The sequence below is a fragment of the Melanaphis sacchari genome, unplaced genomic scaffold, assembly GCF_002803265.2.
Source record: "Melanaphis sacchari strain LSU unplaced genomic scaffold, SCAv2.0 Contig1_pilon_pilon, whole genome shotgun sequence".
NCBI lineage: Eukaryota > Metazoa > Arthropoda > Insecta > Hemiptera > Aphididae > Melanaphis > Melanaphis sacchari.
The window spans coordinates 7,048,627-7,064,598 of record NW_020270976.1 but is presented as its reverse complement, the minus strand read 5'-3'; the positions used below and the strand labels follow the sequence as shown (position 1 = coordinate 7,064,598).

At 25.0% G+C, this 15,972-nt stretch overlaps 2 protein-coding genes across 3 annotated transcripts; both read left to right on the top strand.

The window, feature by feature from the left end:
• The first annotated feature begins 778 nt into the window (after positions 1-778).
• On the top strand, positions 779-5,290 carry LOC112593348 (tRNA selenocysteine 1-associated protein 1-like). The gene is made up of 6 exons (XM_025337739.1): positions 779-1,279; positions 1,350-1,538; positions 2,916-3,075; positions 3,194-3,359; positions 4,820-4,998; positions 5,100-5,290. Exons 1-6 carry the CDS (start codon positions 1,070-1,072, stop codon positions 5,219-5,221), a joined length of 1,026 nt encoding a protein of 341 aa, XP_025193524.1. The 5' UTR covers positions 779-1,069; the 3' UTR covers positions 5,222-5,290.
• A 1,523-nt stretch (positions 5,291-6,813) lies between these two features.
• On the top strand, positions 6,814-13,410 carry LOC112593347 (S phase cyclin A-associated protein in the endoplasmic reticulum). 2 transcript variants are annotated; one of them, XM_025337737.1, is made up of 16 exons: positions 6,814-6,949; positions 7,114-7,333; positions 7,394-7,497; positions 7,586-7,732; positions 7,814-9,274; positions 9,365-10,009; positions 10,330-10,595; positions 10,664-10,850; positions 11,597-11,712; positions 11,892-12,015; positions 12,083-12,240; positions 12,304-12,444; positions 12,510-12,720; positions 12,777-12,929; positions 13,048-13,218; positions 13,345-13,410. In XM_025337737.1, the coding sequence occupies exons 2-16, from the start codon at positions 7,222-7,224 to the stop codon at positions 13,408-13,410; spliced, it is 4,062 nt and encodes a 1,353-aa protein (XP_025193522.1). In that variant the 5' UTR covers positions 6,814-6,949; positions 7,114-7,221. The 2 variants fall into 2 exon arrangements, with proteins under 2 accessions (XP_025193522.1, XP_025193523.1); XM_025337738.1 differs by having other exon boundaries at positions 6,814-7,115; positions 7,178-7,333.
• Positions 13,411-15,972: the final 2,562 nt, after the last annotated feature.

Below are 15,972 nucleotides of genomic sequence, written 5' to 3'. Positions count from 1 at the left end.
TTATTTTTACTTCATCAAGAGCTTTCGAAAATAATTAATTTATGTATTTGTTGTTAAGAATTATCACCTATCTTTTTATAATATTTACCTTTTATGATTTGACTGTCTGAAGATGTCTCTCTACTTGTCAACTTCCGTTTGAAAACTTATGATAATTATAATAACATATAAAGTAGGTCTATTAGGAACTATGAATATTTATTAAGAAATAAGAATAAGTTTACAGCAAAAACAAAAAAAAAAAAATCATTTCTATGTAGTATTGTATAATAATTAGTTTTTAAATTACTTATGGTTTAATATGTGATGACAAAAACCGTCAAAAACATCGTTGACGAAAAAAATAAAAAATAATATCATGGGGCCTCCATGTTATCATTGTCACGATTGTCACGCCATAACGAGACGTTTACTACACTCAGTGTCTCAACTCTCAGTACACTCAAGTCTCGTCACAAGTCACAACTACATTTTAGGAACAAGAACCATGTTCCTAATGTTCCTATATTGATTAAAGATGATTTTAATTTTTAATTCAATCTAATCGATCTCATATTCTATAGTTTTATCAAATCTTATAATTTTGTCTGAAGCGTAATTACTTATTATTATTATTACATTATGATTTGAAGTCACCCTATTGAATGGTACACGCATGTGCCGTATGTACTAAGGCTCTATAATATATATGTTTATATAGCTCTTTAGTATGTACTATGTAATTAACAATATATGTATATTTCAGTATTTCATGTTATCTACGATTTTAAATTTTCAACGTAGGTATCATAATTCATAATGTCTGAGACCTGCATAGTGCATAATGATTAATGATAATAAATAATGATAGACGATAGACGATGGTTTAGATTTCAGAATTCAAATAGTTATAGCCGTTGCCGGTCAGATAATTGGATGATATGAATCATGAAAACTAAATCATTAGTCATTTAATGTTTTATCCTAATAATTTCATAGTTAAGTTGTGTTTTAATTAATTATTATTCCATCTTACCTAGTATTCTTAAGTTTGTACAAATTTATAATTAAAATTTCATCAAAATTCAAAATGTACACTAATCAGTATTCACAATACAATCAACAATATCAGCATTATCCATCTAATTATTATCAGATGTACAATTATAACCAACAGCCTGCTTACAACGCTCCATCACCAACACAAATAGCTGCAACATTTATGAGCTCAAATGTACCAATCCAACAGTCCCAAGCATCAACTTCTGGGCAAAATGTTTCAAGTATTTGGATGGGAAGCGTATGATTTACAAAATTATTAATAATTTATAATCATTAATCTTCTACTATTATTACTATTATTATTTTAGTTAGAACCTTATATGACCGAGAGTTTCATCACAGATGCATTTAAAAAAATGGGAGAATATCCAAAGAATGTTAAGTTAATGCACAATAAAAATACTGGAAAAACTGCCGGCTATGCATTTGTTGACTTCTATGATCCAGTATCTGTTATGCATAAACTCAATGGAAAATATATACCTGATACTAATCCAGTAAGTTGTAATTTTGGTTTTTAATTTAAAATTGTATTGGTTACTGAGCCAAATCTATTGATTAGCTTGCAAAAACAAGAGTTTTAGTTTTATTTGATGAAATAAATTTGAATATTTTTATCTGTTGTTTATTTAAAATTAAATATTTTATTTTTATATTTTGTTAAAATCACTCAAATTGTTAACAAGAAAAATATGTGAGTAAGGTACTTACCAAAAATATACCTATGAGAGTATCACAATGATCTGACACATTCAAATGTAATTTTAACGTAAAATTGTCATATTTCCATAATGTATTAGATAATTTTTAGTTTTATGTTGTTTTTAATATTATGTTGGTAAAAATACACACATGTATAAATCATTTAATAATGTATGACAAAATTTGTTTTAATTTACTTACACATTTATTGATTTGTCCTTGTATATTTTCTATAGTCAGAAAATAGCTTATACTTACTATTAAAGTTATAAATATAATACAAACAATAAAATATTATACTAATATTAACAATTTTTAACTCATGGGCCCCCTGTGAATATGTCAGTTAGTTGTTAGGTCAATTATCTTCTTAAAAAATGCCTAAATAAAAGTATAGGTAATAAAATAAAATAAAATATTATACTAATGCCATACAGACAACAGTGTACCAAGACAGCTAGCTATTAGAATATTGAGATGTTTACAATTGTTTCTACTGCTAGTTTGTATGCACAATATTTCAACCAATAATAAAATAATAATATTACCTAATCAATGCTACACATGATATGTCATAGCTTATAATTAATATATAATGTAATAATAGTAAAAGCTTTCGTAGATAACTCATTTAATTTATATTATTATTTTAAGCAGTGGCGGATCTAGAATTTTTTTATGGTGGGTGCTATTTTGTTAATAATAATGGTCCTAAATTACTTATTATGTACAATTTGTGCATGGTTGCTGAACGGTGTTTGCTACTCCACGATGCGGGACCCGCATTTTGGTAGCCCATATTAAAAATTTGCCACTCAGCAAATTATTAGTAATTTTTAATAAAAATACGCGGAATGGTGGGTGCTTCAGCTCCCAACATCCAACACCCCCTCTCCCCTAAATCCGCCACTGATTTTAAGTAGTATGTATTTTGAAATAATAATAAATATCTATTTAATTGTGTAATAGAATATACTTTGCTATTATACTTAACATTTTTGTATTCGTGTAAAATATTAAAGATAAATAATTATTGTTTAAATTGGATGATAATAAATAATAAGCATAACTTCTTTTTAAAGAATTTTTACAATTCTTAAGAACTTTTTTAATAAAAATTTAAATATTTTATAATAAATAATAAATAAATAATTTTTGATAATTTTTTACAGCCTGTTAGGTTTAAACTCAATCATGCTGGAAATCCTGGAAAAATTACTTTAAGTGACAGAGGTTTTTCTGTATGGTTAGGTGAACTTAGCTCAGAAGTAGATGACTATCAGTTATACAAAGCGTTCGCTTGTCGGTATCAATCTATATGTACAGCTAAAGGTATTAATGATTATTTAAGTTAAATAATCACTACCATTAAAAATAGTATTTATAAATATATTATTCATATATACCATTTTTACTATAATAGTGGTTTAATATATTGTTTACTTTTCAGTGGTCTTAGACAGTGCTGGTTATAGTAAAGGATATGGTTTTATTCGTTTCAGCAATGAAGAAGAACAAAAACATTGTCTTAATAATATGAATGGTTTTCCTGGCCTTGGATCTAAACCAATAAAGGTTAGCAATGTCATACCAAAATCAGAGCGTCATATTGTTGTGTAAGATCATATAGAATTTTTTTGTTACTTTTAATTAACCTCACCATATATTTTTAAATTATACAACAATAATAGTACTCAATACTAATATTAAAAATAATATCAATTTGTAATCGAGAAACTATAAGTACTAGAAAGGCATGTTTAAAGTAGCTATTTGCACACTATGTTATTAAGTTGTATGTGTTTTACTAATCTATTAGTTAATGAGAATTTTTTTTGGTAGAGTAATTACATTATTTATTATATTGTAAATGTATGGTAATAAATTAAAATTGATATTTTTAACATAGTGTATAAATACATATACGTATATATTATAAGAAGTCATACATTTTAATGAAAACTATTACAGAAGTTTTTAAATTTAGAAGAAATAAATATCAAACAGCTCCAAAATCAATAGTTTAAATCCAGAACATCGTTAAAAATTATAGAAAATATAAAATTAATTGAATTTTATCGTACATTTGAATATAGATCAACAATTATTATACAAAATTTACAGGTAGAACAACCAAACAACAAATTTATCTATTTTCAAACCCTCAATTTACTCAAAAGTGATCGAAGAAAGTTAATTAATAGTTAATATTGTATGTATTAATTTAATTTTAATAGTTAACATATAATAATCACTATATTATAGATATATATAGTTATAACTATATCTCCAATAGACAGATAGTTTAAAACTTCGACAAAAAGTGTTAGTGTAACTGTTAATTATAAGAAAGTTGTAACATAAAAAAAAATTATCTTTAACTTCGACGGCAATGATTATAATCGATTTATAGTGTACAATTATTGGATGTTCAGACATTTCTTTCTCTCTAAAAATATTAAAATATACATATAAAGAAATATAAAATACTGTAATATTATTCTTAAAATTATAATTAAAAATGTTATTATCATAACTTTTATTTTAACTAATGTAATTTTAGTTATTTACTTTATTTTTTTACATTTTATTTAAACAACTGTTAACTATAGTCTATGTAATATATATTAAGTATCATTAGTAATTTTAATTACATGTAATTATATAATATCCTTTGCTTCTAAAAAGTTTTGTTGTACTACTACTAAAGTAACTGTGATTAAATTATATTTTTCTAAAATAAAAAATAATTATTACTAGAGTAAAATACATAAAAATTATGCTTTTATTATTTTATTTAACTAAACTTTTTTCTTTTAATATTTAATTATGTTAAATACATTTATATTCAATATAATTATACTCTACAATATTATTTATTTAATTTTTTTATGGTATAAACTTGATTTAGTATTTCATTTCATAAGGTAGAAGTAGGTTAATTTATTTAAATAAATATATTTAATATTAATCATGTTATTACAATTTTAATTTTAACATTTGACTCATTGGCTTAGTATAAAATAAAGTTTTGATGTAACTATAATTCAGTACATTAATTGATATATTACTTTAGTGCTTCAAATGATTTTCAAGGATACAAAGCTAGTCATGAATATGAACAGTATTTTGAAACCAATTATTGGCATCAATATTCTATGTGGAATCAACCTCAAAGTCGGAAATGTGTTCTTAAACCAGAATCAACTATTCAAACTTCAGTTGTTAAAACTAATGGAAATTTAATTTTAGTTGGTAAGTAATCAAGTTTCAGCAAAATATAACTTAATATATTTAAGGCTTAAAATATAAACGTCATCTTTTGTATAAATATTTTTAAATTTAAAATTGTTCAGATTACAAGAAGTCAATTGACATAGATGCATTAAACAAAGATCAGGTCTCACAAGATTACAATTTATGGGATGCACTTGAAAGTTCTAAATGGTTACCACTTGACTCTATAGAAGTTATTTAAGTATTCATAATAAATCAAATATTTAAATACTTTTTACAAAGTTTTTCTTTAAGTTGGCATTTTTTGTTTGTAAATAACATTAGAATCATAATAATATAATATTTTTTCATTAGATAAAAATATTATATTAATTAGAAATATTACTTATGAAATCAAAAAATACTGTTGTATGTATAATTATTATATACTAAAAATATTATAACTTAAAATTATAACCAATTAATTTTATTAACTCAGTATTAATTTATTGTATTTTATGTATTTTATGTATGTATATTGTTGTTTTTCCTTTAATAAGGAATTGTGGCTTAAACTGTTGATTTGTATTTAGATTAATTAACCATATATAATTTATATTTCAACCCTGTATCTCATTTTTAGTGCTAATCTAATAAATAATTTTAATAAATCTATGTATTATTTCCTTATATTTTGATTAACCATAGTTTCTTGAAATTATTCCTATTTTTTTATTTTTTTTTTATATTTTGGATAGTGATTAAATGGTTAGTTTTGTCATTTTGTTTTTTATCAATTTAGTTTAAAATGTTAAACAATGGGTATTATTGTATCTTAATATACTTTTTAATTAAAATTAAAACTAATTATTTATCGCTAGGTGATGACAGAGGTTGCATAAAGAATCATCATTATTGGTTATCATTATTGGTAATAATTTTAGTAACCCATGAAATGAATTAGTTTTCCATGCAATTCAGTATTTAATTTATTTATTTTTTTCTAAACAAAATTCTATACTTAGTATACACATAATATGACTAGTAATTAACAATCAAAATTTAAAATACCTAAATGTATATTTTTTTCCTTAACATTTTATGAGTTGTGATTTGTACAAAAAATGTACTATCTATTAATAGTAATGCAATTTTATTTAAATAGAAATTCTTTTACTAAATCTTGGAAATATCGGTTATAATAATGGGCATAGGTGAAACTAGACATTTTTATTAGGTCAGGCCAAATAAAATATATATAAAAAAATATGTGCCCAAATAATTATTAAAATATATAATACACATTATAAAAATTTTCAACCAGTATTAGGTCAAGCCATGGCCTGACCCATAGTTTCGCCTATGATAATGGGTATAATTTTAAATAAACTTTTATAATAGGTTGGGTTGGTGTTACGATACTTAATCGTTGTACTAAAAGCGCCATATGAAACGCGACAAGAAACAGTTGACAGTAAGAAAATATATTTAATGAATATTTGTGAAACCTACTTGTAAATTTTAAGTGCTTATTTATTACCTTATTATTTGTAATTCATTCAACTCAAAAACTATTATGATTAAATTATGAATCATGATACTATTTGAATTTTGCAGAGATGTTTTGGAGTCTTATTAATTATTATCCCTGTTCGTATCTATAATCTATCTGAAGTCCGTACGACTACTACGACTTTAATTCGCGCCCACTATTATTCAGTCAGTATAATATTTTATGTGGGACGTGGGTGTGTGTTTGTAGTATGTGACGTGTACCGACGGCGCAAACCACTTTATCCGCGCCTGATCGTTAACCTTATCAGGTGGTGTAAACCGCGGCTATAGAAAACGGACGATAAAAATCATTATACCAAAAAATACAAACAACGAATAACGATAGTAATAACTAATATTAGTAATTATTATACAACATTCGAATACTTATACACTACTGCAGTACTACTACAGTTAGCGTTTTGGTTTTTTAACGGTACATACTTGTCTAATATTAATCTAAGTGTTATGAATCGTTTTTAATTTTTATTTAAATAACGTCAATACACAATACGCGATACTGTGACCAACATTTAAATCCCTTGATTTATTTTTGAAAATCTTCACTTATGTGTGTATGTTGTATGTTTTAAATTTCAGAGGTACGTTACATGATTTTGGTGTTTATATCAGTTTGGTATAAATATCATACATTTGATTCCAGAGATCTGGACCTATTATGATATTTGATTAAAAAGTACTTAAATAATGGATGTCAGCATGCACAGTACTATTGGAAACAGAATGAGAATGTGGCCAAATCGCCAAAGGATTGGTTTACGCATACGATCAGCTTCAGCAGGAAGAGACAAGCGTTCAGGTGGTAAACATTTTAATGATTTTATATTTTATTTGCTTATTTGTTTTTGGTAATTAATAGAACTACGAAATCGGTCATGGGCATTTTTATTTGACAATTTACGTCGTAACATTGATGAAATATACCAAATATGTGAGTCCGACGAAAATGTCTATGAATGTAAAGTAAGTAGTCTTTATAACTATTATATTAATCTCAAATTATCATGTTTATTCTTGCATCTATGTATATTCATGTTTACATTTTGTTTAGGAAGCAATCATGGTTTTACAAAATTATATACATGATTTTCATAGTTTAGTTGAATGGTTTCGATTGAAGTGGGAATATGAACATACTGATCCTCCTCAAAGACCAAATTTTCTTGCTTGGGAAATTCGAGGTGCTTCTCCTAGAAAGGTTAATTCATCACAATTTTATTTTTATTTTTATATTTTTATTAATGTTTATGTTATTTTATTGATTGATAACATTTTTCAGATGATTCAAAAGCCTCCCGTTTCAACTGGGTTAACTCGAAGGAAATTAGAACTACTATCTGAATCAATATCTAGTGATAAAAGTTCAATAAATTCTACTCAATCAAAAAATGAAGAAATTATCATGGAAAATATTTCAATTGAAAAATTATATTCTAATCAATGTTGTCAAACTGACTTTGATTTCATTGGCAAAGATACTGATTTAGATACATCTAAAGAAGTATTTAAACCTATAACAAAACCAGTTACTAAGTCTTTGGTTTCAGATTGCAGTCAGAGAAAACAAATCCCAGTTCTTGTTCCTAAGCCCTTGAAAGTATTGAAATCAAAAGTAGATGAAAAAGATAAGACTAAAATAGATCTGTCAAAAAAGTCATCAACATCAACTCCTCGCTTAACAAAATCTACTAATAATACTACAACTACAAAGACTATTGAAAATGCTAAATATTATTCAAAGACTTTAATTTCTAAAGAAAACAAGCAAAAGTGTAATGAGAATACAATTGTGGTCAATACTAAAGATAAAACAAACTTTCAAACATTAAATATTACCAAAAATGATTTTGTAGATAATTTAAACAATAAAGACAATATTAATCAGAAACCTAATTTAGTTAAATCTAAAAAGAAATCAGTTGAATCTATAAATGTTGTCAATATAACTGAGAAACCAGAAAAATTAACTCGTTCTAAAACTTCAATTGATATTAAAGTCTCAAAAGCATCTAAACGTGGTATCGTGAAAGGAAATGACGGTTGGGAAACTGTTATTAGATCACGCCGTAGTAATCCATTAACACAAAGTTCAAGTAGTATAAAACTTAAATCACCATTTGATATAAAGAAACGTTTTCAAGCACCATCTTCTGCTAGTTCCATGCCCACTTTAGCTTTAGATATAACATCTAGTCCAGATAAACCAGAAACTAAGAGCATTTTACCTGATAAAAATGATCGTCCTATCATATCTAATGCAGTGGTATATCCTAAAAAAAAACGTAAGCCAGATAAACCACCTGTTCCTAAAAATAAAATAATTGATCAGATGAGAAAAGAAATGCTAAAAGACGAAATTGAAGAACGTCGAATGTGTGATGAAGAATTGATGCGCAATAGACAATTCTTTGACGAAGAGATGATGTTGGCCAGAGAAATACGGGAATTAGAAAATGCTGAGAGTAGCTGTAGTGATGATATGACACAATCTGATCGTTATTCAGACCTTTTAGACAATATGATACTAACAGAAAGAATGTACACAATAAATGAAATAAAAGCATTGATACAATATGGTAATGAAAGTGCTATTGATTCTATTGCAATGCCTTCATGGGATATAAGTAGATCTACAGAATCCATTAAACAAACTTATAGTGCAAGACAAGCCAAAGCACATCAAAAACGTCAACAGCTATTGCAAGACAAATCAACTAAAGTCCGTGAACTACTTAAAAAGGTAATATTTATATTCTTTAATTTATTAGATAAACATGTTAAAAAAAAAAAAAAATTGGCGATTTACCTTTATAATTTATTTTAATTATAGGTTGGGGAGAGAAAAATGTTGCAGAGTCTAATTATTGATGAAAAACGAATTAATATAGATAAAAAACTAAAACGTGCTGAAGAAAATCGTAAGTTACATTTGCAGCAAATTCAAAAAAAAGCACATGATGAAGAAGAAAAACTCCGTGAAATAGCTTTTATTAATGAGTTGGAGGCACAAAATCGACGGCATGATATTCTTACACTCTGGCAAGAACAAGAAGATAGACTGCAAACTATATTAGAAGAACGCAAGCGTAACCAAGTGCGAAAAGCTGCTAAAGAGGCAGCTGTTGAAGAACGCTTAAAAGCATTGGAAGCTGAACGCCAGGGGCGTATTGAACAAATATTAGAAAGGAGGCGAATAAAAGAGGAACGTATTGGTCGAGAACAACAAGAAAAGGAAAAAGAAAGACTTGAACTAGCTAGAGAAAAAGCTAAAGAAAGAGAAAACAAATTAACAGCTTTATATGCAGCACAATCAGCTAGTGCCGAAGAATTGCAGAAGAAAATTCAACAAAAACAAAAGGAATCTGCCAAGAGACATGAACAAAATATTGAGCATATAAGACAACGAGCTCTTGAGTTAGGTGTTCAAAAAAATGATATTGATGTGGATAGATATTGCCCTTCCTGTGAAATCTTGGTATGTATAATTTAAAATGATTATTTTTATACTATCATTAAAAATAACAAATTTTTACAATAGAAATATTTTAATATTTAAAATTTGTAAATGAAAAAAAAAATCATAGTCCATCAGTATTTTATTAATACATTTTAATAAAATTATATTTAAATTGTTTAAATATGTTGTATAACATACAATTTTGTAATTGTATTATTTAATTTAATTTAAATATCAGTTATTTGATTTCATTACAATTATTACTAGTAGGTATAAATTAATTTGTGTTGACAATTTGACTTCAAGTTTTAATAAAAAACTATTTTATTCATTTGTAGTTTGAATCAGTGGTTGCCTTACAAAATCATCTACGAACAAAAACACATAAGGAACGTATAAAGAAAATTAGAAAACAAACAAAAGTGGAACATTCTACAATAGATAAATTTAGTCAAGATATGAAAAAGAAAAAATTGAGGAGAGTTAAATCTTTTGATACTATTTCATTAGATACAAATGTAACTGATGAAAATAATGATAACAAATTAAAATTAAAGAACAACAGGAAACGATGTATGAAGTTACGACATAGAATTTTAACTAGGTAATATGATTATTTTATGATTTTTTATTAATTTATATGATTATTTACAAATTTATAATATCCTATAGAAGTAAAAAAATTGAAGATAATTTACTAAAACAAGATTCATCAGTGGATAAAACAACTATAGAAATTTGTGTTAATTCTATTGCTAAGCATCTGAATGAACTAAAAAATGAACAATGGTCCAAAAATGCATTAAAAAACTTGGAAACAAAGTTACTTTTCTTAGAAAAACGATCAAATGAAATTCCAGTACGTATATAAATTTGTTATTGTTAAAATTATTTTCATAGATTTACCAATCTATATTTTTATTATAGTAATAATCATTAACTTAATTATTGCTTACATGAAAAATATTGAGTACTAAAATACTTTCATAATAAAAATAATTTAAGTATATTATATTTTTCTATTGTATTAATTAATAATTCATATTAACTTTTTTTTTTTTGAATATTCAATTTATATTTATAGAATAATGCTATATTAAATAAATTAAAATGTGGATAAACAAGAAATAATATTATAATAAGGATCCAGTATATATGGATTTTCAGTATAGTGAATATACTGTAAAGTCAATGTTCAGTTTTTAATATTTATTAGAAATATGCACTTTTTTGTATGTGAGTGTCCTTTTGATTTTTCTTAAATGATTGATGAGTATTAGGTATATATTTCAAGGTTTTTTTTTTTATGCATAAATGCACATTATTCATTAATATTAATTAAGGACACATATTCAGACATGCAAGATTATTGCTAGAAGATATTAATTCAAGTAGATATTGAAGGATATATTGAAAGAAAGTTCTAGGCCAGAATGCATGACTCAAATCCTGAAAGATAAGAGTAAAGTAAAATAAAAGGGTCCAAACTAATTAAGCTACAATGGGTATTCATTGAGTTACAAGAAACTAATTTAAGAATTAATAACATAATATATATATTTAAAAATTCAGACTAATAATTATTATACTATTTTGTTATTTTAGACTAAAGATTTTCAATCATTAGTTTCTCGAAGTGATGGTTTGACAATTTTAAATAGAATACTGTTGATGGGGTTGAATGAAGATAAAAACACCAATACTTCAGACTTCATGATGAAGTATGTTTGAAATTAAATTTTAGTTTTATTGGATTATTATATTATTAAAAATTATTTTTAATGCAGTTGGAATTTTATTGAAATTATTAAAATAAACTATAGTACATTTTAGTAAAATTTGTTTTTATGATTTAATTGAAATAGTTTTGGTAATAGAACATTTAAATTTCTATTTACAGACATGTAACAAAGGCAAACAAACTGTTTTTGAAAGTATGCAATCATAGTGATACAAATTCGAAGAATATGATATTTTCAGAAAATATCTTTACTATTTTAGATTTACTTACAGCTGAATTAAATGTAATTATTATTATAACTCGTACAATTAATTATTACCTTATTTACTTAAATATTTTAATTTCTATAGAAAATTTTACCTGATTCTGGTATTGAAAGTAATTTTAAAATGAAAGCTCAAACCGAATGTGAAATTAGTGGACAGTTATTAGAATTATTAATGACTGTTTTCTTATCATTTAAAATTATTGATGAAGGAGATAATGAACATGTTCATGACTTAATCAGGTAATGATCAAATAGATAATTATATATTTCTATTTCTATTAATCAATTAATTTTTATTTCAAGATATATGTGTTATATTGGCATAATAGACAAGATTGTACAGTTTTTCACTTTAATAAGAGATAGTTACCCAGAAACCAATGGACAAGTGACTGATTTTGTGGTTCATTGTTTATCATTTATCGGCAGCCTTTCAGAAGTCAAGTAAAAAAATTATATTTGAAATTTTTTTTTATTTATATTATTCAAATTATATAATATAATTTTAGCATTGGCACACCAGTTAAAAAGTTCACAGAAATTCTTAAAAACACTGAGCTATTAGGTGTAATGCCAGTGCTATACAGTGTACTGTTACGTGATGATTGTAGTGCTAATGGACTAGGACCAACAGATATATCTGCTGCCGCTCTAAAAGTTACCAAAGCTGTGTTTAGTATGTTCACATCGATTGCTAAAATGGATCCAGAAACATTCCAAGTAAGATGAAATAACACAATGAATCACAGTGTGTAACACTTAATTTTATATTTTAGGAAGTGCTTAGAGCTGAAAGTTTATCAGTTCAATTCCGGCATATAGCTAGATATTTGCTATGGTTTTGTTCAGAAAAACCAGAAAACAAAGATATTTTAAATGAAGTTATTGTTGCTGTTGGATATTTTACTTTAAATAGTTCTCAGCATCAAGTAATTAGATTTCTGTATAACTTATAAAATTAATTATAGAATAGTCTATTCTATAATCAATGCTTATAATATGCGGTATAAGTTCAAAGTTGTATCTTTATTTCTTAATATTTTTTAGTCAATGTTACAATCTGGACAATCTCCAACAGTGCTTCAATTACTTTGTACGTTACCATTTCAGTATTTTAGCAATCCTACACTGACTTCAATACTGTATCCTACACTTTTGGCATGTTGTTCAAATAATGTTCACAACAGAAAATTAGTGGAATCAGAAATATGTTTTGATGTATGTATTAAAAATATTTTTAATCATAACTTTTAAATATTATTGATTAATAATATTTTAATAATAAGTAACATTGTACACTTTTTATTATATAAACTATATAGTTTTAATTTTCTATTTTTACAGTTACTCGAAGAATTTCAAAAATCTATTCAAAATCAAAATATTCAAATTATTAAATTGATCAAGTAATATATCTAAATAATAATAACAATTTTTAAGACATTTTAATTTTAAACATCTAATACTTAAATAAATTATGTTTATAAGTTAAAGTATATAATATAAGGGTCTACCAACAAGTGAAATTATCGTACTAGTCTGTTAACCTTGTGATAAACAAATTATTGTTTCGGTTTTTCTTCAGTATTTAATTGTGAAGCTAAAAATAGTACTAATACAAAATAATGATCTAAGTGTATCATTATAAAGTTATTTTCCTAAATTAATTTTTATTTGTTTTTTTTTTTTAAATTTTAATGGTTTATTGTAATTAATTATAGTTTATATTATGTTATTAATTTGTAGGAGTATTAAGTATGTTTTAGAAATATAAAGTGGTTACTTACTTGCATGGTTCAATTAGTTAAATTTATTTATTTAATTATATTTGCTAAACAGAATTTTGGCAAATGTAATTGAAAATAACAATAAATTATTGACTATTGTTAAATTTTTGGAACATATTTTTTTAAAACTATTATCTGTTCTACAAAATTAAAAAAAATTATTTGACTTATGGAGTAATCATATTGTTTAAAAAAAGATTTAAGTATTCATTTTTTTGAATTTGGTAGTATAGAAATAAATATTGTTAAGGTTAATGTAAATATTTCTATCTATTTAATTATATTATATACAGAAATCATGAAATAATATTCGTGGAAATTTTGATAATTCTAATATTTTATCAAATGAAAATAATTCAAACAATATTTTGCAGTTCTGGGACATTTCCATAAATGTAAATATAGTTGATAATAATTATTGGTGATACACTATCAATGTAATATGGTTTTAAATATTATGTTAATGGGATATTAGCGGTATTACACTATATCATAAAATAATAGTTGACATTTTTGTTGGTATATCGTATATACTATATTTCCGTGAAGAATATGAACAATAATGTTATAACACCATTGATCATTTACAAACGATCTTGGTAATAACTAATAAGTAATTATTATGAATATAACATTAATTGTTAGCTATAATTAGATGAAAAATAAATTAAATTCTAAACTATGAACTAGTAGCAATATATGTTATGACATATTTTATGATTAAGTAAATAAATAATACTATTTACTCTATAACTACAACCAGAAACATAGTTCTAAACATTAACTTATTAATCAGTTGATGATAGGTGGATTGCTATGTTCACCATGGAAGAAACAAGATCTCTCAATAAAAAGTAAAAAAAGCACCAAAGAGGCAAAGAAACAAAATCTTATTGTCTTACTAATTTTACAATTCAAATACAAAATAATTTTATTAAAATATATAAACTTTAAAAAAATTGTGTGATAGAAATAGTTTAATTACATAGTATTAAATACAAAATTAAACTAGAAATCAATTAAATCAATAAAAATTAAGCATTGATTAAGAGAAGATGACATATTGAAAAAAACAAAAGATGATACTACTGCAGGCTTTGGTAATGTAACTTTTAAATTATTAATATTACTTGCTACTTAGTTTAATCAATCCAATACCGTATGATACATAATCAAGTGAATATTTTTTGAAAGATTTAAATTAGTAGTTTTGGTTTTATGATTAAAAAGATAAAATTAGGTTGATGATATATGATCTATAACAGGGGTCGGCAACCTTTTTAACCACACGGGCCATTTTTTTTTTTCAATTGTTCATCAAAGGCCACATTAAAAAAAAAATTACATATTATGATATAATACTTATAATTGTATTGCTATTATGAAACGGTTAGATTAGATTTTATTTATAAAGGAAAAAGAATTATATAATATTGAAAATTATATGAAAAATGTTATTGAACAAAAGTAAAACACAAAAATTAACCACCTTTGTGCGGGCCATTAAAAATTGCTTTGCGGGCCGCGGGTTGCCGACCCCTGATCTATAACGACTATAACTATAATATTCATAAAGGCCAATATCAGTGATAAGTCATTTGCAAAACTATAAGAGGGAAAATGGTCAAAGGCCTAATAAATTTATAGAAGTAACCAAACTGTTTTCAAATACCTAGTCAAATTAGTTTTAAGCGGATTGGAAGCGGTAATTTTTTGTCTTTGTCTAATACATGGGAAACATAAGATTATAGATGTGATTTTAAACAACATACCGATTGATAAATGAAAATGTAGAACAGTCTATTTCAAGTAGATTTGACGGCTAATTCAAATCTATTCTCAAAATTCTTATTGCTTCATTATATCAACCGGTACGTTGGAAACAGAACACTTCTATCTATAGGTAATTTTATGTTTTGCGTGTATTAAATAAAAACAGAAAATCACCGCTTACAATCCCCTTAATTTAGAAAATATACTTTATAGCATAACTGTAGTTTTAACTAGAATTCTAATAGAATTATAAATATATACCTAATGTTCTTGACTATGGTAAACAAATTAAAAATAAATTTTTCTAAGCCAAACAAAGCATTTGATACGTTCAACATTTAACCACGCTGAACACGAAAATCAATTTATTAAGTTTGAAAAAAGAGTTTAAAATAGATTAGGCGTTAGTTGT

Coding starts and splice junctions, on each gene's coding strand:
- LOC112593348 (XM_025337739.1), top strand. CDS start 1,070: ATGTACACTAATCAGTATTCACAATACAATCAACAATATCAGCATTAT. Junction 1,539..2,915: donor ATATACCTGATACTAATCCA/GTAAGTTGTAAT, acceptor AATTTTTTACAG/CCTGTTAGGTTTAAACTCAA. Junction 3,360..4,819: donor TCAGAGCGTCATATTGTTGT/GTAAGATCATAT, acceptor ATATTACTTTAG/TGCTTCAAATGATTTTCAAG.
- LOC112593347 (XM_025337737.1), top strand. CDS start 7,222: ATGGATGTCAGCATGCACAGTACTATTGGAAACAGAATGAGAATGTGG. Junction 9,275..9,364: donor TCCGTGAACTACTTAAAAAG/GTAATATTTATA, acceptor TTTTAATTATAG/GTTGGGGAGAGAAAAATGTT. Junction 12,721..12,776: donor TGGATCCAGAAACATTCCAA/GTAAGATGAAAT, acceptor TTTATATTTTAG/GAAGTGCTTAGAGCTGAAAG.